This window comes from Rhinopithecus bieti, unplaced genomic scaffold, assembly GCF_001698545.2.
Source record: "Rhinopithecus bieti isolate Rb0 unplaced genomic scaffold, ASM169854v2 scaffold_23898, whole genome shotgun sequence".
Taxonomy (NCBI): domain Eukaryota; kingdom Metazoa; phylum Chordata; class Mammalia; order Primates; family Cercopithecidae; genus Rhinopithecus; species Rhinopithecus bieti.
The window spans coordinates 306,254-331,249 of record NW_016811065.1 but is presented as its reverse complement, the minus strand read 5'-3'; the positions used below and the strand labels follow the sequence as shown (position 1 = coordinate 331,249).

The following is a 24,996-nucleotide window of genomic DNA, read 5'->3' as shown; positions in this document are numbered from 1 at the left end:
CTCCACATTTTGTTTTTGATTTTGCTGTGTACATCTTTTTACACTGCATATCCCTTAAGTTATTTTAGCTATTATTATTTGTAATAGTTTTATCTGTTAACTTTCATACTAAAGATACAAATGATTTAATCACCATGACAGTATTAGAATATTCTGAATTTGACTGTATACATTTTTTTTCAGCTCTAAAATTGCTGTTTGATTTTTTTTTTTAAATAATTCCAATCTTTCTGTTACATTTCTCATTTTGGTCACTTACTGTTTTCTTGATTTCATTGAATTGTTTCTCTGAATTTTCCTGAAGTCCGCTGAGCTTCCCTAAAACAATAATTTTGAATTCGTTATGAAGAAGGGTCAGTTACTGGTGATTTATTTTGTTTCTTTGGTAGTGACGTGTTTCCCTGATTATCCTTGGTCTTTGTGGCCATGTGTTGGTATGTATGTGTTTGAAGAAGTAAGGACTTATTCCAGTCTTTGCAGACTGACTTTGTCTGGGAAAGCCTGTCATCAATAAGCCCATCCAGAAGTTCTAGACAGGCCATCTGGTGTGGTGCATGGCAGGCTTGCTGCTGGAGTCCTTGTGTAGGCTGGCCTGGTGCCTGGGGTCATAGGGTTGTTCCTGGAGCCTGATCCATTGGGATGGATCTGCTGATTAGCTCTATAGAGGTGGGCCTGGATCCTTAGGGTTCCGACTTGAAACCTAGGTCTGCAGGGGCTGGTCTGGCACGGGGGTGAGCCTTGAGCCTGAGTCTGCAGTGTCTGGCCAGGTTCCAAGGTAGGCCTGGTGCTTGGGACCTCTGGGATGGACCTGGAGCCAGAGTATGTGGAGGTGGGCCTGGGTCCTGGTTGTACTGTGACTAGCCTGGAGCCTGAGTCTGCAGAAGTGGTCCTGAAGCCTCAGTCCATGGGGGCCAGTCTGGCAATGGAATCTACTGAGGTAGTCCCAGACTCCGGGTCTGCTGGAACATACCTAGATCCTGACTCACCACAGGGATTTGCCTGGGGCCAGCGTGGTGCTGGGGCAAGTGTGCAGCCTGGGGTCAGGGCCAAGACTGGAGCCTGGGATTATAAGGTCTGCCTTGGTTGACTTGGGCTACATGAGGCTGGCCGGGGTCCTAGGGCAATGGTGGCTTGCCTGGAACTTGAGTCCACAGGGATGGTCCTGGAGCCTGTGTCTATGGGTGCCAGCCCAACAGAAGGGCCTACTGGGATGGGCCTAAACCCTACTTCTACTGGGGTGTGGGCTGCAGGAGCCAGACTGGGGCCACAGGAGCTGACTTGGCATTGGTCAGGCCTGGAACCTGTATCTGCAGGAGCTGGCCTGGTGCTGGGGTGGGCCTGAATCTTGGGCCCATGGAGGCCAGCCCTGTACTGGGAGTGGTCTAGAACCTAGGGCCACTGGGGCTGGCCTGCCCTTGGGGCAGACCTGGAGACAATCTATGCAGTCTTGCCTGGTGCTGGGGCTGTTCTGAGTCTTGAGCTGGTCTGGAGCCTGGGGTCCCAGTGGGACAAGCCTAGAACTCAGGACTGGGTGATCCAGCCTAGTACCAGGAGGGGCCTAAAGGCTTGGCCTGCAGGTGTCAGCCTGGAGTCTGGGCTGAGGGGGCTTGCTCAGCACTGAGTTCTGCTAGGGTGGGCCTGGTGTTGTGGTCCAAGGCAAAGTCCTGTGCTCACTGCCTCTCCTTTGCCCACCTGGAGGGTATCTCTCTCCATGCTGTGCTGCCTGGAGTTGGGGGAAGGGTGACATGAGTTCTGTAAAACTGTCTTTCTTACCGTCAATGTGTTTTTTCTTATTTTTGTGCTACACCCAGTGCTATAATTTCTCACCTGATTTCCTTAGCTCTTGAGAAGGTATTTTCATGCGTGAATAGTTTTTCAAATGGATGTTTCTGTGGGAGGATCAGTGCTGGAAAGTCCTGTTCCCCCATCTTGCTATTGTCCCACCTTTTTCTCCTTTATGTATGATAATCTAGGGTTGACTGTAACTGATTTTCTACAATATATATTTTAGCAATTTGGATATTCATGTCAGCTGGAGACTGCTCAATGAGATGACAACTAATATTTATTCTGTACTTACTCTGTGCTGGGCATCATACTAAGTGCTTTATGTGTATTTAATTATCGCAGTCAGCCCTTTGAGAGAGGCTTAGTTATCCCACTCATACAGATACAGAAACTAAGATGTAGAGGAGTTTAAATCATTTGCTTAGTCATTCATTCATTCAACATATTTTTGCATGCCCCCAGTAGTTGTAGCTGCATTAGCTGCACATACACAGAAAGTAGCAGAACTGGATTCCCACTGATTTTTTAACTGGAAAAGTCAATATCTCATTACTCTCTTACATTGCACTGACTTACCTGATTAAGAAGCATGCTTATGTCAGTTTCAAGTGAGAGTGTGCAGTACAAGTACCTTCTTATAGCTATATTAAAATCTATTTTTAGATTCATATTCACTTCTTTGCTATGCTATGTCTATTTGATGTAATATATTTTTATGTCAATTCCAAGAATATATGTATTCAAATGTAAGGTGCCATTTTCTCCCAAGTTAAAGTCACTTTGGTGTTTTGAAATGTTTTTGTTAATAGTACCTAATAGGCCTCTAGTCCTTATTTATTTAAAGCCTTAAACAAGAACCAACTGACTGTTTCTCTCAACAAAGGAGGAACCTCAACTGTTCATTTTTGAACTGAGAGTGAACTGGGAGGAAAAAGAAAATTTTTCCCACTCCCCCGACAGGATCTGGTTTGAACCAAACCCAAGCTTAAACAACTTCAGTCATAGATAAACCCTCAAGCCAGAATTCAGTTTGAAACAAATTGCTAGGCTTCTTTCTTCATCAGTGGCACTGTTTTTAGAGTTCTTCACTAAAGAAAAGAGTATAAAACTACATTCTGTGAAGAACTCAACTTTGCAAAAACTTTCTGCATATTAGGCTACTTTTGTAACTCTTCCAGTGATTGGCACCAGAGTAGAAGAGAGATTAGATGACAGAGAAAGTAGTAGAATCAGATCCACATTACAGAGGTACTTAGGGTCATCTCCTCTTCCATCACAAATCCCCAGTGAGCATTTTTATTCTTGCTTTAGTCAGCAAAATCTTATGGTCATCCATTGGGACTGCAAATTTTGAGGGATTGGCGGGAAGCAACATAAGATCTATGCATATTGCAGGTAAAATCTGAGCATTTAACCTTATAGTGAGTTTTAAAGTAGAGGTACTTTGTAAACAGGAGTGTCAAATGTGAACTTTGGGGTTTTTTTGTTTGTTTTTTTATAATTTTTTTTTCTTTTCCCCCTAAGACGGGGTCTTGCTCTATCACCCAAGCTGGAGTGCAGTGGCATGATCACAGCTCAGGGCAACCTCAACTTCCTAGGCTCAAGTGATCCTCCCACCTCAGCCTCCCTAGAAGCTTGGACTATGGCATGTGTCACCACACCAGCCTAATTTTGTGTGTGTGTGTGTGTGTGTTAGAGATGACATCTCACTACATTATCTAGGCTGGTCTCCAACTCTTGGGCTTAAGTGATCCCTTGGCCTCGGCCTCCCAAGTGCTGGAATTATAGGCATGAGCCACTGTACCTGGCCAGAATGTTATTTTAATTCAAACTTTTGTTGTTTTTTTTGTAAGACAGGGTCTCACTTTGTCACCCAGGCTGGAGTGTAGTGGAGTAAACTTAGCTCACTGCAGCCTAGACCTCCTGCCTCAGTGCCCCAAGTAGCTGGAACTACAGGTGCATGCCACCACACCTGGCTAGTTTTTTGTATTTGTAGAGACAGGGTTTCCATATGTTGCCCAGGCTGGTCTTGAACTCCTGAGCTCAAGCCATCTGCCTGCCTCAGCCTCCCAAAGTTCTAGGATTACAAGCGTCCTCAGCCAAACTCAGACTTATTACATGCCTAAGATATTGGATTTTTAAATAACGTTTTAATATTCTGAAATTTTTCTTTTTTCTAAAATCTTTAGGTACAAGCAAAAGTGCTGAGAATTGTCACATAACCTAAAAGTTTCTTTAGTGCTTATCTTCTACATTCATTTTTTTTAGCCTGCCATTGGACTTAACTTTTAATCAGATGATGTTTTGCTTAAATCCTTATTTGCTCTTACATCTTTAACAACTGCTGGGCTTAAGTATCAGACACAACCTAATAAAACTATTGATTGCTTCCTTTTCTGGCTTCTGGGGCACATACAACACAGTGGGGTATACCAAGAGATCCATTATCTTAAAATACTGTTTCTCTTTTAGAGAAATGGATATATAAGCAAGATATTTTACAACCATGAAAAACCAGTGTTTTGTTTCCATATTCAACTAGTAACTCCATATTTCCTTCTTTATTTTGTCCTTTTTTAAACTTTATAAAATGTACTGCCTTGGAAATAGATGGATAGTAAATCAAGCTTTCAGCTTATCTGACAAATATCAGGGACTTTATAAATTCCCCTGTTACCCAGACCATAGCATTTCAAGTTTGTTTTCAGTCTTCATAAAGACGATGGTTAAATGGATGATAAAGACTGTTACCTTCCCATTTCCTCTTGCTAAAACTTTCAGAGGTGAGAACAGCTACTGTCACCAATTATGTTATTTACGTTATATCCATAGTCATCCATAATTTAGAGCAGTGGCTCTCAACCAGGGTACATATGGCTATGTCTAGAGGTGTTTTTGATTGTAATAACTGGGAAGTGCTACTGACATTTAGTGGATAGAGACCAGAGATTCTGCTACCCATCTTGTAGTGTGCAGGACAGTCCCCTGCAACAAAGAATATTTCACCCACAAATGTCAATATAGCCAGCGTTGAAAAACCTGTTTTATAGTGGTCTGGGAATTGTATGAGGAAAATACCACAAGCATAAACACCTTAGAAATGAACTTCAGCAACCCATAAATGAACCCAGGTATACCTTTTCACTTGACAGTGGCTCTTTAAAAAGTATGCATTCAGATATGTTATAGCAATAATTATATTGGAACATACAAAACCATTTATTAGACTCAATTATCTTTGAAAAGGAGTTTTTTCTTAGTCATGCCATGGACGCTTTGACATTCTAGTGAAACCAAATTAATGTTTTCAGGTGGATAAAATAAAATGCATAGGATTACAAAAGAAACCAGTTATATACTTAAGAAAATTTAAAACTATGTTATACTAGTAGGTTCTTTATTAAAGCATTAAATTATATTATCCTTTCGTATGTCTAATAACCATGATTTTGAAGTGTACAGAAATCCACAGCAATTGTGATGTGATTTTAAAAAAAAATCTATGATTTCTATTGGTGACAGTCATAGATCCTAAAACCACTGTTATTTTTTTCTTTTTCTTTTTTTTTTTTTTTTTTTTGAGATGGAGTCTCACTCATCGCCCAAGCTGGAGTGCAGTGGCGTGATCTCAGCTCACTGCAACCTCCGCTTTCCAGGTTCAAGCGATTCTCCTGCCTCAGCCTCCTCAGTAGCTGGGACTGCAGATGCACACCACCACACCTGGCTAATTTTTTTGTATTTTTAGTAGAGATGGGGGTTTCACCCTGTTGGTCAGGCTGGTCTCGAACTCCTGACCTCAGGTGATACACCTGCCTCGGCCTCCCAAAGTGCTGGCATGAGTCATTGTGCCCGACCTATGGTGATTTTTTTTTTACTGTGTTTTTAAACAATGCCAAATTTAAGCTAGAAGTAGATAAAAATAAAGGTAGAAATGTTTTCTCTCATCCTAGTTCATGTACTGTAGTTCAGAACCACTTTGTAAGTGATCATCTCAGAAGCAGAAGAGCAAAAGGCTTTTCCTCTTGGCACAGAATCATCTTAGTGAGAAACGAATTGATCATTTGTTAGCTTTGGATAACAAAAATTCTATGCAATACCCAATAATTTACCATTATGTTTTAACAATGTAAAATTCTCTCAAAAAATCTGATGAAGTGTATTGCCTCTGGAGTTGGAGGGTTTGAGTTCGGGATATTTAACTTCTATAAGACTCAATTTTCTCATCTTTAAAATTGGCATAATAGTTCCTACTTCATAGATTTGGTGTAAGATTTCAATTGATATGTTGCATATACAGTCTGCCATATGTGGCAAGGTAAAGACTCAAATATTTACAATATTGATGATTATTGCTTAAAAGTAAACACTTCTATAGGTATATTAAAACAGAAAAATTTTTAATTCAATTTTTTGTTTCCTTTTTTGTTTCCTTCAGTCAAACCAATACGTCCATTTTTAAATAAGTTGGAAATTGTCATTCACTTTACATATTAATTTGCTGTGGAATTTCTTCTCGAGTGAATTGAGACACTGATAAGATTTACCAAAATTAAATTTCTATGATTTTAAGGAATACACTTATAATTTGGAGAGGGATTCATCCATAATACATGTTATAAACCTGTNATATTAAAACAGAAAATTTTAATTCAATTTTTTGTTTCCTTTTTTGTTTCCTTCAGTCAAACCAATACGTCCATTTTAAATAAGTTGGAAATTGTCATTCACTTTACATATTAATTTGCTGTGGAATTTCTTCTCGAGTGAATTGAGACACTGATAAGATTTACCAAAATTAAATTTCTATGATTTTAAGGAATACACTTATAATTTGGAGAGGGATTCATCCATAATACATGTTATAAACCTGTATTGGTGTTTACCTAAAAGCCTTATGTGAATGAATTCTAGAAGTCAAGGGTGAACTTAGCTTTGATACCGTGAAAACTAGATCCTAATACTTTATTTGAGGATTATATCTTTGTGGATATCAAGATGTTAACCTAAAAATAAGTGATCTGTAAAGAAGCTTTGTGGCCACTTTCAGTTTTTTGTCCCCTCTAATTGTGGGCAAAGTGACATGTCACAGGATGATAAAGTTCTGCTTAAAAGTCAGGATCTTAATAATAGCCCAGAATACAGTCAGGATGCTGTGTATCTGCCAACTTGTAAACTGGCTAACTGCTCTTGGATTATGTGACTGAATGTAATGTTTAAGATTAGGGGGTTTTAAGTAAATGTTCTTACAGGTCATATTTTATGATGTTACCTTTCTTTGTGTAGGTGTATATTTACAAGGTATATTGATAATTTATATAGAGTAACAAGCATGAAAAGCTCTTCAATCTGGTTTACCTTGCATTTTGATGGTAGATTTTGTTTTAATACTCTAGTTTTTTCTCTTCTCTTTCCAAAATGAATTACTCATCTTCCAATTCCATCCCCCTTTATTTTTCAAACTATGGATGTTTAAATCTGGGACAAATTGTATATGCTTATGCATTTAAGTAATTTATAAAGGCAGACCTTGTTGCAGGATGTCTTTGAATAATTTTTATTCTTTTATTTTCTATGAAAAAATTTCTTCATTCATCAACAAATAATTATTAAGCTCCTATTAAGTGTCAGGGTACTATTCTGGGCACTACAGGTACAGTAGTAAACAAAAGGCTCTGTCCTGGTTTGTTTATATTCTGGTCTCAACAATTGTTTACTGCTCTGATAATGAGTTTGCAGAAAATGTCACTTTGTTATAAGTGAATATAATTTTATAAAATAACTGAGAAGCGACTGGGTGCGGTGGCTCACACCTGAATCCCAGCACTTTGGGAGGCCAAGGCGGGCAGATCACGAGGTCAAGAGATTGAGACCATCCTGACCAATATGGTGAAACAACATCTCTACTAAAAATACAAAAATTAGCTGGGCGTGGTGGTGCGTGCCTGTAGTCCCAGCTACTTGGGAGGCTGAGGCAGGAGAATCGCTTGAACCCAGGAGGCAGAGGTTGCAGGGAGCCGAGATCGCACCACTGCACTCCAGCCTGGTGACAGAGCAAGACTCCGTCCCAAAAAAAAACCAAAAACTGAGAAGCATTCTAATACAGGTAATAGAAGAGTTCTTATTCCTACTTATGTAAATAAGACAGTACTATATTAGAGTATGACAAATATTTAATGGTTTTTAATATTTTCAAATCTGCCCTTAGTTGTTAACAGTTTATTTTAATTAAAATCTTTATTTTTATGCCTCTAATTTTTCTTTTCCAGAAACTGGCAGACCTTTCGCTTCGTATCCAACAAATTGAAACAACTCTCAATATTTTAGATGCAAAGGTTAGTATTTCTGAATAATTTGTAGTATAAACTTTGCTGTACATATACCAGCTTTCTTAATCATACTTAACTTTCATTGCATTTGGGTGTGATTCCATTTAACTTCTATATCTATGAAGTGATACTGGTTGTGTTTTTAATTTTACTGCAGTTGCAAAGAAAATGGTGTTCATTATGAACCATTAATTCAAATGTACACATGGTGTGAGATTTCTTTCATTGTGCTAGGCAAATGCATAATGCGAGTAACATGTTAACAAGTTGAGCTGTTATCAAGCACACTTCATTTGATAGAAAATTCCAAATTTATTTTACTAGTTATTATTTGATAATACAGTAATAGTTATATAAATCTTTAGATGTCTCAGAGCAAATTTTAGAGACACTATCATCTGTTTCTATTTGCGAATACCTTAAATGCTAATGAAGAATACAGTTTTGATGTCAGAAATTGCAAATGATAACTAAGAAAAACGGAAGACTGTTTTAGATTGAAAGCTTAAAGATTTTGATAACAGTGATGTATTTAGTTTGGTTTCATTTTTAATATTTTTTACATGTGTTTTGCTGTTTATAAAGTTATGGAGACACTAGTGTATTTTCATTACTAACTTTTCTGAAATTAATATTTTCTTTGTCCATTTACCAAAAAAAACCTAAGAAATATTCAGTGAATATTTATGAGGAAGAAAAAAATGATACCCCTTTTTAATATGACCAGAATGTCTAGTTTGTACTTACTACGTGTCCTTATGGATTTCAGCAACTGTGTTTCTCTTAGAACATTTCTCTTGTTTGGAAACCCGGCCTTGAACATGTTCAAGATATTCCTCTAGCAGCCATACCCACTTGAAACTATTTGGGCCGTAGCCACTGTGCTAACTATGGTTATCAGTCAACAGTTCTCAATGAGTATTGCTGCTTGAGATCTTATTACCATTGGGTTTTTTTTTATTATTATTTATTATGAATATGTGTCTTATTTTAGTGTTTAAGGAATTCTTAGGGAGTTAGAGTCCAAGGTCACACATTAAGTTACCATATGGACAAGTTAACCTTAGTTATTTCCATGGCCATAGAGTTATCCCCAAAATTAGCCAAATGTCTGACAAATGTGTGTCATTGATATCAGGATGAACTCAGAAAAGAAGGTTTTTATGGGTCTTGCGGATCTAACCTGAAATGCTAAACCATTTCAGGTTGAAATACCAACAATATGCCCATTTTTTTTGCATACAAGAAACATATTTTAATAACGTTCAGTGGTGAATGTTCAAAGAAAGAAAAAAGAATGAGCTGTGTCATACATTAAAGTGTAAAGACAAGAGCTTTGGCATATCCTAGATAATTGAAACTCAAAATTTGCACAAAGCCCTTTTATTTCAAAGTATTATTAATAGAAATATTTTTACAACAACTTTTCTAGGTACATTTTCTTATCTCTATAGGTGAGATAATTGAGACATAGGGAGATTTGCACAAGATCACACAGCTTGTGAGTGGTAGAGCTAAAAGTTAAACCTAGACAGTCTGACTTCAAAGACCAGCTCTCAGTTGTTACACTAGGATTGCCTGTCTTTTGAAAATAATGGTTATATAAACTAAATTAGATTTTTGAGAAGTTCTTCAAAATAATTTGTGACTGTCTTTCACTTTTAGTTTATGACATGGAAAATTAAAGACAAGATATTATGAACCTATTTGTATAGCCTTAAAACTTAAGACAGCTATTAAAAATATACAAACCTAGAAACTTATAGTGTTTATGCAGGTACTATCTTCATATTTCAATACCAATTTTCTTTTCATCTTTTTTCAGTTGTCATCTATCCCAGGCCTAGATGATGTCACAGTTGAAGTATCTCCTTTAAATGTCACCAGTGTCACAAATGGAGCACATCCTGAAGCCACTTCAGAGCAACCACAGGTAAGTGAGTTCTAAGAAATGAGCAGATGTTTTTGGTTGAAACTGATAGTCTTAAGCAGCAGGTTGGAAGGAAGAAAAATAAAAATGTAAAACTTCTAATAGTAAAATTTTAAAACCTTAACATAGAAAATGAAGTTTGGGAAAAACAAATTAGCTGTGTTATTTTGAAGGGCTTCCTTAAGTTAATACTTTCTTTGCCTATAAAAAAGAAAATCAGTCTATATAGGACTAGGAAAAATCTTCAAATAATTATTTTCTTCAAAATAATTAGAATTTTTTCTAAGTTCTTATAAGAAATGTACTTTTAAAATGTTTTATTGTAAAATGTTTAAACATAAAAATAGACCTGAATTCACCAGTTATGATTTGTCACAATTGCTTTATCTATTTTCTTGGTCACGTGCTGAAATTAATCCCAGACATCTTATCATCTCACCCCTGCATAAATTTTTGAGCATCTCTGAAAAGTTTTGACATGTTCTTTTGTAACATTTTTCTTATATAAATGCCTTTATCATATACAATGTAATTAACAATAATTGGCCAGGTGCAGTCTTTCATGCCTGTAATCCTAGCACTTTGGGAGGCTGAGGCAGGTGGATTGCTTGAGCTCAGGAGTTTGAGATCAGCCTGGGCAACATGGTAAAACTCTGTCTCCACTAAAAATACAAAAATTAGCCAGGTGTGGTGGCACGCACCTGTGGTCTCAGCTACTCAGGAGGCTGAGGTGAGGGGCTCACTTGAGCTCACGAGGCAGAGGTTGCAGTGAACTGAGATTGCACTACTGCACTCCAGCCTAGGTGACAGCGCAAGACCCTGCCTCAAAAATAAAAAAAATAAAAATAAATGAACATTCGCTGGTATTGTCTAACCCCTTGTTACTCAAGTACACCCCATGGACCAACCCACATGGGCATCACCTGGCAGCTTGTTAGAATGAAGCATCTCAGGCTCCACCCCAAAACTGCTGAGAATCTACATTTTAACAAGACCCCTAGGTGATCTGTAGGCTCTTAAAATTTGAGAGCTACTGATCTTAGAAATACCAGTTGTCTAAAAACTGTGTTTCTGAAGTTGATTCGTTTGAATCAGCATCCTAATAAAAGCTATACTTTACATTTGGCTCTTAGATCTTAACATTTACTTATGCTTCTGTATGAATTTCAATTTTCTATTACTTTTATTTCAAAAAATAAAATTATTTGTTTTTTGAGAACGATCTCTAGTGTATCTCAGCGAGGTATTAAAATCTAAAACAAAATAATTATCAAAGTGGTGGCCTACCAAAGTAATAATAAGCAAATAAAACAAATAGACTTATAATGGAATTCTGCCTTTGTACCTGGAGGCACTTTTCACAGGATATTTTTTAGATCACGATGATGTTGACAATGATGATAACAGCTAACACTTCAAGAGTGCTTTCTGTACCAAGGCATGCACGTTTCTAAGTGCCTTTCATAAACTAATTTAATCTTTACAACAGCCCTATAATATAAGCACCATATTATCAATCTTACTTTATAGATGGGTCAAATGAGGTATATAGAGGTTAAGTAACTTGCTGAAGGTCGAAAAGTAATGTAAGAGTTAGAATTTTAACCCAGACAGTCTGATGCCAAGAGCCCTAGCACTTACCTGCTACACTACACTATACTACACTACACTACTCTGTTTTCAGTACCTGTGTTCAATTTATTAAACATATTGAGGATGTGTGGTGTGAGGCCCTGTAGGAAAAGCCATATATTTAGAATATAGTATATATTTGGGTAATAAATTAGATGATCATTTACTTAATTAGATATTATAAAATTTAACATCCATTTAATATAGCAAATTTCATTATCCTGGCCACTCAAATATATAAAATGCAAGAGGATATCCAGATGTTATAGAGGAGTTTAACTTTATATTCTCTCAATTAAATATGACTATCCTCTTTCTAAAACAAAGCATCTATAAAAAATATCAAGAAAATATTTCCACTAGTTATTATGTGGTGGATAGAGCAGTCATATATTTCTATAATATTTTTAAGTATACCTGTCTAACTTTGATTATTAATTTTTCCAGGTGCTATTATGAATGCCACCTATAATATGCCCTTTAAAATTTTTATGCAGTTGTGTTGGTCCTCACATATTTAATGTCCCAAAAAATTGATTACCAGTAATCACAGCTGAATTTCTTAATTTGCTTTGCAAATTCAGAATAACCTGGTATATCTCTGGCAGTTTTATTTTAAAATGTTTATGTATTTATTTAGAGGGTTTATGAAGTTCTTTTGGCTTCCAAAGTTTGAAATACTGTGATAAAGTTGTGTGTTGATTAGCTTAATAAAATAACTGCTCAGCATGTTCTTAATATTCACATCAACTTCTCATTTCTTCGTTGTTATCAACTGGTACATTTTATACAAAATATTTTGAAGTGGGCTTAAGTATTGCTTAATCCAGAGTTTTCATTGACATTATAGTTCACTTAATTATCAGATAAAGGGGAATAGTGCACTTTAAAAAAAAATCATCTATTTATCACTCTCTCTAATCTATACATGAGTCAAAGACCCAAAGTTTGTGTACTGATTTTTCTGCAACTTTAATTTCATGGTTCAGATTTCATCATTATTCATAATAGAATATCCAATTGTGCAGAGTGAGTTTGATTTGAGAATAAATGAAGGACAGTTGAGAGATATGATAGAGGATTTAATGGATCATTCAAATAGCAAAGGTGTAATACATTTCATAATTAAACCTTGTTGAGGTCTTGGTTATTAGGCAAAAGTTAACGACTGAGAGTTGATATCTGGCCAGGATATAGTTCTCATTTGCACCATGTTGCTATTATGTGAGTTTAATTTCCATAAATTGTTAAAAAAAAAATACTTGGTTATTGTTTTAATTTTTTATTTAATTAACAGTGTTTTGGAATTTTTGTATTTATGTATATTATAGATTAATATATATATACACACACACACACACACACACACACACCAACTTTTGTAAAACTTAGCAATATCATATAACAGAAGAAACCTAAAGGATTTTTGGATGTTTTATTTGCTTTGGAGTTTTCGACAGATTTAATTTATGTTTGAATTATCTGAGAAAAAAATTTCAATATGTAATTCACATTCATAGTCTAAGAACTGTGAAGATATAAAGATATTGATTTATCTACATTTCAGCATGAACAATAGACATAAAATTGATTTCTTCTAAGGAAATTCTTCTTAATGCTTATATACAGATAATGAGAGAGATTCACAAAAGTAAGCTTTTCTAAATGTTTGGTTTGATAGAAAATCAAGTACTGTATACAGGCAGTTCTAGTTTTGCATTTAAGCAAGGATATGGTTCTGATATGCACAAGTTTCAGTAACATGGTACCATGCAAAGTGAAGACTGCCTGTATAACAATAGCATTTTTATCTAAAAAAACCATTCCCCAAGATTCTTTATTGTAAGTTGTATTTAGTATGACTTTTAACCACTCTGTAGACAATGTTACCATTAATAGTTCCATCAGTAGCTGAAATATATAAAACCAGATAATTTTGTCTGACAAACTGGCTTCTCTTCTACAACTTCTCCAAAAATTGCTTTCTAAAAAGTTGGAAGAGCCATGTCCACTTAGAATAAAATGATTTACTAAATAAAGGGCTCAATTAGGTAGGTTATAGATACCTAGGAAATCAATTCATCATTATCTCAATAAATTTATTATTAATTTATAAACAATTTATAGTTTTATTAGCTTTCTTAAAACTTTTGTTAAAATAGTATAACCACCTATATATAATTCATGCTTTGTATCAGCACTCTGAGGACAAGTAAAGTAGAATTTTATTTTAATGCATAAATATAGGAACCAATATAGTGTTGAAGTGTAACCTCCTCTGAAGTGATATTTAAATATTTGTAGATATTTGGAAACATATCTCATAATTAAATTATTGGTATTTAAATTTGGGGAGATGCTTTTTTTTCTGCAATTTATTGCCTTAGAATTATGGAAAGAAGCATTCCTTTTAAGTAACATGATGGACCCCTTTTGTAAATTGTCTAAAGATTTACACAAAATACTCTCTACAGCAGAGCAGTACACAAGACTCTGGACTACAGGAAAGTGAAGTATCAGCAGAAAATATCTTAACTGTAGCCAAGGATCCAAGATATGCCAGATATCTCAAAATGGTTCAAGTGGTAAGCTAATTTGGTCTGTCTTCTTTGTGTAGCAGCCTCATTTGAAATTCTTAACCCTGGAGGTTTTACTGTTATTTTTTTCAATTTGAGAAAACTGCTAAACCAAGTAACCAAGTTTTCTATTCTCTTACTTCCTATGTTAACTCTCTGATTTAAAAAAAAAAAGAAGTCAAATCTTTGTAATTAGAATCGATCCCACACTTTAACATAGTTTAATATAGATTTATATAAATTTTTTTTGCATTACACAAAGTTATCAATGCAAATCTTAGATACAGAAAGTAATGAAAGTAGACTATTCATTTGGTAAATCAGTTGATTCTATCTTAATCTCCATATATTAGCACAAATAATATTTTTTAAAATTTTTATGTTCATCTATCAATGATCTCTTGGCCATGTAAGGTAATGCTTTTGATATTATATGACTTCAGAATTCATATTTTTCCTGAGAAATCATAACATGGTATGGTACCAAAAATATCTGCAGTTGTCTGTAATAGCGGAAGTTAACATTTTTTATTCCTTTAGAAACTATTTCAATAGTTGAAGGAGTTAGTTGTCCCTCATTTTTCTATTAATCAAACAGTTAAAGCCTGGCGCAGTGACACACACCTGTAATCCTAGCACTTTAGGAGGCTGAGGTGGGAGGATGACTTGAAGACAGGAGTTTGAGACCAGCCTGGGCAACAAAGCAAAACCCCCTACCTCTACATTTAAAAACAAAAAAACAAAAAAACTCCGTATGATGGCATGCACCTGGTAGTCCCAGCTACTCAAGAGGCTGAGGTGGGAGGATTGCTTGAGCCCAGGAGTTCAAGGGTGCACTGGCTTACCTCAATGATTGTGCCACTGTACTTCAGTGTAGGTGACAGAGAGAGACCCTGTGTCAAAAATAATAATAATAATAATAATAATAATAATAATAATGCTTTTGTAAGAATTCTATTACCAAGCAAAAGAGGCAGAGATATCTAATACTGAAAGGACGAGTTTTTGTTTTTGGCTGTCCATGGGATAGTTTATACCTAGTAATTTAAAAGCAAATTCTGACAACCAGAAAGAGTAGATTGGCCTCTCTTATTGGAAGCTGCACTTTTCCCTTAGTTATCAGAAGTGGATTTTTTCCTTCCACAGTTCCTTTTCCTGAAGCCTAGAGCTCAGATATTGCGGTCATTTAGAAAAAAAAAAAATGAAACCCAAACTTGGGGTGAAAATAGATGAAGTTTTTTAATTAACAAGAATAAAACAAAGCCATTTAATTGAATCATGATGAACACAATTTTAAAACTAGAACCCAGAAAACCTAAAGCTTAAAAGATAGACTTGTTAAAAAACAAAAACAAAAACAAAAAAAAAAAAACTGTTTCACTCTTTTAAACAAAAGGGAGACACTTCAAAATGACTCTGAAAGATTTTTTTATATTAGCCCCTTCTTGCCAAACCTATATAAAATAAGAAATAGGAAAATCTATTAGATGATACTCCGTAAAAAATGCCCTGAAATCTTTTATGAAGGCTGCATTTAGGATAATTGTTAAATTCTTGATATATTGCCTTCAATTTTACAAGAACTTCAAAAACTCTTTTTCTTTTTTCATTATAAATCCACCATCTGTTTATTTCACAAATATTTATCAAACACTTAATTTAAGCTAAGCTACTATATTAGGTACTGTCTAGATTTATTTAGCCAGCTAAGGTTTCCAGATACCACTTGCAATTTTTATTTTTGTTATTAATTACATGAACAAGTTTGATTGCTTTTCAGTCATAAATATACATATAAAATAAATGACCCAGGCTGGGCACGGTGGCTCACTCCTGTAATTCCAGCACTTTGGGAGGCCAAGGCAAGCAGATCATCTGAGGTCGGGAGTTTGAGACCAACCTGACCAACATGAAGAAACCTTGTCTCTACTGAAAATACAAAATTAGCTGGACATGGTGGCACATGCCTGTAATCCCAGCTACTCGGGAGGCTGAGGCAGGAGAATAGCTTGAACCCAGGAGGTGAAGGTTGCAATGAGCCGAGATCATGCCACTGTACTCCAGCCTGGGCAACAAGAGTAAAACTCTGTCTAAAAAAAAAAAAAAACAACAACAAATAAATGACCCTTTAAATATTTACTTTTTTAATCATATGTCTTATCACCTCATAGGAATAAGAGCCAAGATCCTCCACAGGCCCATGAAATCCTATACAGTTTAGCTCCTCTGTTACCTTTATGATCTCATATCCTCTCTCACTCTTCTCCAGCTCTACTGGCCTCGTTTATGTCCCTTGAATAAAATACATTGGCAGCCCCTGTCTTGGGGCCTTTGCTTCAGCTATTCTCTCGGCCTGAAACACTTTTCCCCAGATACCTTCATGGTTTGCTCCCTGACCTCCTTCAAATCTGTATTCAAAAATATTACCTTCTAAGTACAGCCTTCCTTGGCCACCCTGTTTTAAATTGCAGTGTCCTCTTACCTAATTCCCTTTACCCCTTCTCTGCTGTATTTTTCTTCTTATCGACTTCCAGCATTCTACATATTTTATATATTTACTCTCTCTCTCTTCCCTACAAAATTATAAACTCCAAAAGGAGAGGAAATTTTTTTGTGTACTACACTATTCCTCATTCCTGCAACAATACCTTGTACGTAGTCCTGTGAATGAAAATGCTTATAATTTGTCCATACCATTTCACCTTTTGATAGATTTAGGTGATAGATTCCTTGTTCATACTAGCTCAGTAGTTTGATAAACTTCCAAAATATAAGTTCCTGGGCCCTACCCTACAAAATTAGAATCTCTAAAATTGGTACTTGATACATAGAGCATATGTATTTTGGAAAAAAAAAAAAAAAAACCCTGATTAAGGATTCCTTAAAAACATTTTAAACTATGTCTTAATATCATTTACATTTTTTAAACTTAAAAGCGTTTAAGAAAATAAATAATTGTTTTATTTTTTAAAAACCTAAACTTTCTAGCAGTACTTGGCACTTAACTCCAGCCTATCCTTTTTGCTTGATGTCACTGGGTATGATTAGGGGTTCAATTTCTTCTGCCTCAGACTGTTTCTGATTTAAGACAAACTTTTCTGTTTTTAGCCCTTTGTCTCCTTTCTGTCTTTGGTGAGGATATATTCTATTTCCTAAGCATTTTCAGCATTCTGGAAGTGCTGCTTCTTCCTGGCATGTCCTTCGTCAGGCACATGGACTTGACCTTTTGCTCTGCTAAGTCATCAATCATTCTTCTATCTGCTCTTAATTTTTATGTAATTGGTTCATATATGCCTCTTAGTCATTAAAGCTGGAGGTCATATTCTGTTTCAAATTGTTTAGGGGTGATTTTCAAGAAGAAAGGGGGGAGCTACATCAAACTGCCATCCTAAAACTAGAAGTTCATCCAAGTTAAATTTAATTTTATTGTTTTTAGTTTATTGTGCCAACCTGCATCCCAGAACCTTATTACCCAACTTTTATTTCCTATTGTTCCCTGTCCTGAATTTCTTTTTTTTTTTTTTGTTTTGTTTTGTTTTGTTTTTTGAGACGGAGTCTTGCTGTTGTCGCCCAGGCTGGAGCACAGGGGCATGATCACGGCTCACTGCAACCTCTGCCCCCAGGTTCAAGCAGTTCTTCTGCCTCAGCCTCCTGAGTAGCTGGGATTACAGGTGCCCACCACCACACCCAGCTAATTTTTGTATTTTTAGTAGAGACGGGGTTTCGCCATGTTGGCCAGGCTGGTGTTGAACTCCTGACCTCAGGTGATCCGCCTCAGCCTCCCAAAGTGTTGGGATTACAGGAGTGAGCCACCGTGCCCGGCCCTGAATTCCATTCTTCAATCAGGCAAAACCACAAACTGTTCCCTATGTAAGCGCCATGCTTTTCCTTCTCTGAATCTAGATTATCCTTCTCTTTATTATTACATGTCCAAATTCTATTATCTAACATGTTCCTATGATTGTGTCCACTAAATCATTCCAGATTCTAAACCCACCAACACACATAAAGCTAGATAGAAGTAATAGCTCCTTTTGTTGACTTGTCCAATGACTTTACCGGTATTCTTTCTGGAGTTTGTCACTTAATACTTTGTTTTATGATTATCTGTACATATTTTTATATCTCCATTTGAAAATGGAATCATGAGAGGAAGAATGGTATCTTGATTAATCCATGTATTCATTTTAACACCTTACCCATAAAGGTGCTCAATCAATATTTGTTAATGGACTCTATATGTAATCCTGCATATGATCTCTCCTTCCTCACTTTGTGCTCCCTGGATATGTATAAATATGCTCTCATTTCTTCAAGTTATCAATTTAAAATGTTTCTCAGGACCATAACAAGAATAGACCCAGCAGAGGTCTTCCTCAAGGTTGACATGAATCTGCCAATCATTATTTTTTGGATTATGATTATTGAGCCATCTATCAATTCACTCCTTCTTCTGTTTTCTAAGTATATCATGAGTGACTGTCAAAATTTCCAACAACAGATGTAGGCCACACATTTGATAATGCCCAGGAATTTTCTTTCCTTGGCATGATTACTACCAGAATTCCTGTCCCTTCTTCATTATCATTTATTTTGGCCTTTTTGTTCAAACTTAGGCACAAATAGTTGCATGTTTGCCTCATTGCTCCCTTTATCTATTGAGGAATTAAATTTTCAGTGAGGCAACTTAGGAATTTATCGGATATTCTAATATAGGCAAAATTAAGCTTCTAGTACCTGTAGATGGATAATAGCCCCCCATCGTGTCTGGATCTTTCTGCTTGTTTACAGCGTTTTAATTTTAAGAAAGCCTTATCTAAATCTTCCACCTGGCTAGGTAGCCAAAAAGTATGCTCCATCTGATAAAATTTTTGCCTTCTTTTAACCTCACTTAGGAGTTTCTTTATCTCATGTTCAAGAATTTCCATATATGTGTTTATATTTTGATTTGTGGTTATTGTCCTCTTTCTGCTGGAAAACATTGTAAGACGTTTCTTTGAAATGCCAGTTCTCATACACAAGTTTCTTCCCATTAAGTGTTGGCAGTTCCCAAGATTTACTTATTTTGAAATTTCTGATTTGCTCTATTTACACACACACACACAGACACTTTTTTTTTTTTTTAGGCTGTTGGATTTGTTTGCTGTTTACATATTCCTCCTAATAATTTCCTGGCAGTTCTTCTACTGTTTTTTCCCCATTATATTGTTGTTATTCATAGCTCTAGTCTTAAAACTTTAATTGAGGATTTTTTAATCTTTTGATTTCAGTGTAAAGCTTCTTGAACATACCTGTGGGTATTGCTGAACATAATCTGTTGGTTCTTCCAAACCACTTAGCACTTTTCCAAGAGTACAGTCATTCTAATGTCATAAGTTATCACCTAAAATATTATTCTTCAGCAGTATCTGCGTACCTAGTTGTGTTTCCTATATCCATTCCGTTACCAAACTATAACTTTTAACTGGGAGAGCAGATAACAGTACCACTTTGCTTTAGAAAATGCCTCAGAGAAGTGGAGTGAAGAACAATCATTAGAAACCTATTATAATTTGTACCACTGAGCCATTCATTTTCTGTCATTGACGTGGAAAGAATACAGATAGCTTTGTATCTCTATACCTCAGGATGGTGATATGCCTTCCTATTTTCTGTGTTTGTCTTCTAATCGGTTGTTCGCTCTGAAAATGTGGTTCAGTTCTTTGAGTATAGCTGAGAACAAACAGGGATATAGATAGAAAAGCAAATTTGACCACTGGCTATAAGGAGGAGCCTAACCCCAGCTAATTCTAGAGGGTGACTTCATTACAGACTACCTTATCATACTGGAAAGTGTTTCACTTTCCCAACAAGATTTTAGATTTGCATTAAAATACCCAATTTTTCTCAACTTTAGGGGTGACTAGCGTTTGCTTACCCACCACTCAAAATTCAGTTTTAGTTCTTAATGCAGAGAAAGACCGATAACAACATAATTCTTTAAATGAGTTTTAATTTGTCTATTAGTATAACCTTGAGTAGTTTACATCCACTGTACACATGACTACAGGTTATAGAAACAGTTTTAGAAGCCTACATCTCAGCTTTTAGGGAATTGTTTATATTAACACAAAGGAAGATAGCATAGTCTCAAAAAAAAAAAAAAAAAACTCAAACAAAAACTGTTTCTGAAAAAAAAACTATATTTATACCAACAATATCTAATCCTTTATACCAACAATTTCTGATCCTAAGATCCTAAAAATAACCATCTCTATACATTCAAAAGGGAATTAACAGTGCCACAAGTTCTTTCACCTTGTGAAAGGGTAATAATAGGATTTGTCTCTTTTTCAGTTGCCTTTATATTCTTGTCATTTAAAAATATGAGTTACTGCCCCATAAGAAGAGTCTTATACCTCTATTCCAATTATACTGTGTTTCTTTTTCCAAAGTGTAATATACTTCCACTCAGTATCATCTTGATACATAGCTCCTCAACAATCTTTTAACCATTTCTCCTAGTTTTTGAATTATTATTTAGAACGATTTTGTCTTCTGTAATATGACAGAATCGTGTTTTTCAAGCCCTTTCAGCTTCTTCTGTAGTATAGAAAGCTTTATTTTGCAGACTTCTGATGTGATCATTCACTTCAGATATGGCAGAAAGTCTTGTGGGTTACAAAACAGATTTTCCTGATGTTAAGGCTTCCTGGATATGAGGATGAACTACAGTCCCCTTTGGGTTCCTCCCTAAACTGCAGTGAAAACTTCCTCTTCCTGGGAACTAACTATCTCCTGGAATGCCTTGCTTTTCTATATGCCTTGCTTCACTTGCCATATACCTGTAAATCTATTTTACAGTCTAGATAATGAAAACTATTTAATTAATATAAACTCCTTTGAACAAAAACCAACACAGTCCTTCACTAATCACAAGTACCAGTTGACAGAGTAATAAGTAATACCTTACTTTTGGTCTCCATGCCTTTTCCATCACTTCTGGATTACTACCCTCTGAGAGATAAAACAATGATTAGATTAAAACAATGAAAGAAAAGTTGTTCTTTCTCTGGGAGACAATTCCATTGCATAGGAGCACACCCAGATCTTTCCCCAGTACTTCTGAAATACAACATGGTATAGTTTCTTAGCTTTGCCATCACATCAGGTCATGTCACCGCTCAAGACTTCAGTTCCCTCACACATAAAATGAGATCTGAAATTCCTTTTAGATTTATGATCTATTAATTGATCCCCAAATTTGGACCTCATTACTAATGAATGTTCCTGGAACACCTGCTGGCATTTTCTGACTTTTTTTTCCTTTTTAAGCAAGTTTTATACAAGATTTTTCAGTGAGTAATACTGTTGTATTCCAAATGTGGCAGATAATTGATTTTGATTTAATGTTTGTTGTCATAATAGTGCAGCACAAGCCTTTACTAAATTACATATTGCTTTTATAACTTAACTGGAATTGTGTACATAGATCACTTTTCCAACAATTCTCCCCTCTTTACTGGCAGATCTTGGTGAATCCTTTGCCAGTAATAAATTGTGCATTGGGCAAGTCCGACTTCCACATTAAGAAGCTAATGACTTGTATTTTTTGAAACCGTATTTGCCAAAACAGTCTCTTGGACACTTCGATTTTTTTTAAAACTCTATTTTCTTTGGCTGGCTTAAAATGTGAATTGAATAATCTCTTTGGTTCTGGTGGTTCTGATGCATCCGTTGCCAGCGGTGAATGTTGGCCTGAGGAAATGTGACTTCCATTACCTAAGGATGAAGAGGCTCTAAATGATTATTAAAGATGTTCATCAAGAAGTTATGCACTTTGGACCTTGTGAAACCCAATCAAGCATGAAATAGCATGTTCTTTAGATGACAAACAAGATGTAGTTATTGTAAGAGTAATTAAAGTCTTTAAAACATTTTTTGGATATGACCCCAGTGTGGCTTTCCATGGTTCAGAGAACTCCAGGTAAGTTCCTCATCAGTGATCAACAATATGGTCAAAGTATAGTCAAAAGGGAGGAGCTACTGGTTCATATATAATCATAGCTGTGAACAACACTGTTACAGATTTAGCTTAATAGCTGTGATTTATTTTTTCATTTTTTTCTAACTATAGGTATAATATTAATACATATTTCATTTCTTTTATGATACCTAAGGTTTACGAATCAATATCAAGCTCAATATTTATTGAGTACATGAAGGTTTGTGGGATGGGGGAATAACTTTTGTGTTGTTTTAGCTTCATTCTGTTCATTGAGAAATAAAGCTTCATGTCCAATGACTTTGATTTGCCACACTTATGAATATGAAGAAAAGATACAGATGAACATTTGTCTGTTTAATTAATTGTATAATTTAGCCAACTTTGAAAATTTTGAGTAAAACTATTTTATTCTTCCCATGAACTAAATAAGTTAGGCAGGTCTGTGTGACTACAACTAAAAGAAAGAAACAAAGCTTAGCAAAATGGTAGACTATATGAGTAGTAATTTTGAGTTGGGATCAATGAAATTCAAGTGACCTCTGACATTTGTCCTCCTTCTTCTACTTTCTAGCTTATATCAAATGCAAGAAGGTTTGGATAGAGCTTTCCCTTAAGCAGAAAACTGTGACAGTTAGCCACCAACTGGAAGCCCCTGCCGTATTACCTATGCTTTGCCATGGCCCCAGTATACAGAGGACCTAGAGAAAGATAACTTTTGTCATACTTCTGGCAAAAAATTACAAAAATTGCTGTCTGCTAAAGTCAGTGAACTGACCTCAAAGGAAATCATATGTGAAGAATGATTATGCCAGTTTTACAGATTATGATTTTTCCATCATTTTAGCTGCCTTTTGAACCCTCCATGTTGCCTTGAAAGTTAGGGAGCTTAGAACCAGTCGTACTGTGTACAGATTTAATGTTGTTTCAAAACATAAATCTTTGTATTATGTATTTGCCCTTTTGCGTATTTTTAAATTTTCTTGTTATAAATGTTTGTTAGAGAGCAGTAAACAATGATACTGCTAAGTTCAGGTTTTAAATTTCTCGCTTTTTCTGATGCGTGATAAAGCTAGAATATGGAAGGAAGTACTTGCCATGTAGTGGGCAGATACTAAATAGTTATATGGTTGTCATTGTCAGTACCTACTTGGTAATATCATATATGCCTCCCTCAATTCTCATGTGTTTATTCTTCACTGATACCACTGTTATCATAATCATATAGCTGAGAATATTTTAATACTAATATCACATTTTTTATAGCCATCCTTAGTGACATTTAATTGCTGTGAAAATGTTCATTTTTGAAGAATTTGTTTCCAGGAACTAGTTGTTTACCAAGTATTTTCTAGATCTGTGTAGGTCATTAGAAATAAAGTTTCCATTTTTTTAGATAGCCATATGCATTTTACGTGGTTAAAAAATTAAATTAATTGATATTCCTTCATTGAAAGCTTCGAAGAGAAAAGGTCATTGAGCATTTGCTTTCTTTTGTGTTATGATTTGTTCAGTGAACAATAATCCATTATATGTAATATTTAATCTGAAAATTTTATCCTAAATGTACATCCAACTAATTTATTTCATAAAATACAGTAAATTTTTTTTTTTTTTGAGATGGAGTTTCACTCTTGTTGTCCAAGCTGGAGTGCAATGGTGCGATCTTGACTCACCGCAACCCCCGCCTTCCAGGTTCAAGCCATTCTCCTGCCTCAGCCTCCTGAGTAGCTGGGATTACAGACATGCACCACCACGCCTAGCTAATTTTGTATTTTTAGTAGATGGGATTTCTCCATGTTGGTCAGGCTGGTCTCGAACTCCCGACCTCAGGTGATCCTTCCGCCTCAGCCTCCTAAAGTGCTGGGATTACAGGCGTGAGCCACTGTGCCCAGCCTCAATAAAATATTTTTTTAATAAGACTGTTGAAATTCAGAAGGCAAAGATATGATTGAGTCCATTTTATTAAATTTTAAGTAAAAGGGCCCTGACTGGGGGACTGGCTGCCTTTTAACGACCTGTAGCATTTTTTCAAATTCTACTAGTTCCCGCTCTCTGCAAAGAAAAAGCTTTTTCCAACAACGTATTCAGTAGATCTATTTTTTATTGTTGCCTTAGGTGGGGAAGAAAACTTCATGTTTTTCATCTTTCATAACTGAATTGTTACAATTCACACTCTTAAACTAAGAGGAAAACTCTAAAATATAAGGAGGATTTTAGTTATTTTAAACAAGGAAAGTCATTTATCTTAAATTGAGAACGAAGTTTTTTTTCCCCTTCTAATCTAAAACTTTAGGAAAATTTCCTAAAGTTTATAGAAGGATTTTGTAGTTTGACTTTCTTTAACACAATAAGAAATAAATGTAAATATTGACAGGCCTGTAAACCTCCAAACAGTTTTTTGTGATATAAGAAACTAGTATTTAACTATTAGTGTTGCCATCATAATTTCATTAGTGTGGCTTCTTTACACACTTTCTCCAGTGACGCAAATACAGACGTGATTTTTTGGAACATCAGACTTATGGCTGCCTTCTCTCTTCTTCATTACTTATGTTGGACACACTGTCATTTTCACTTGCCAAAAAAAATCCCACAGTTCAGTAGACTTCAGTTTTGAGGTCTTTCTTGTCCTTCTTAGACCACCAGTAGCTTTGTCTGTTGGCGATCAGAAATTGGACACTTCTTTTTGGTGTTTAACAAACCAGACTGTTACTTGACTTCTAAGGAAGAATATAGCAAAACAACAAATGTTCTAAG

At 35.6% G+C, this 24,996-nt stretch overlaps 1 protein-coding gene across 6 annotated transcripts in view; it reads left to right on the top strand.

Moving 5' to 3' along the window:
- WASHC3 (WASH complex subunit 3) overlaps positions 1–24,996 on the top strand; it is a 47,068-nt gene that overhangs the window by 5,702 nt on the left and 16,370 nt on the right. For 4 of the 6 annotated variants that reach the window (XR_001889480.1, XM_017893467.1, XM_017893464.1 and 1 more), the window contains exons 3-5: positions 8,055–8,120; positions 9,940–10,047; positions 14,151–14,261. Coding sequence is in view for 5 of the 6 variants with exons in the window: in XM_017893467.1 (XP_017748956.1) it covers positions 8,055–8,120; positions 9,940–10,047; positions 14,151–14,261 (285 nt within the window). In the remaining variant the exon portion in view is untranslated. The remainder of the gene's footprint in view (positions 1–8,054; positions 8,121–9,939; positions 10,048–14,150; positions 14,262–24,996) is intronic. The other 2 variants (XM_017893468.1, XM_017893465.1) reach the window with 1 other exon arrangement.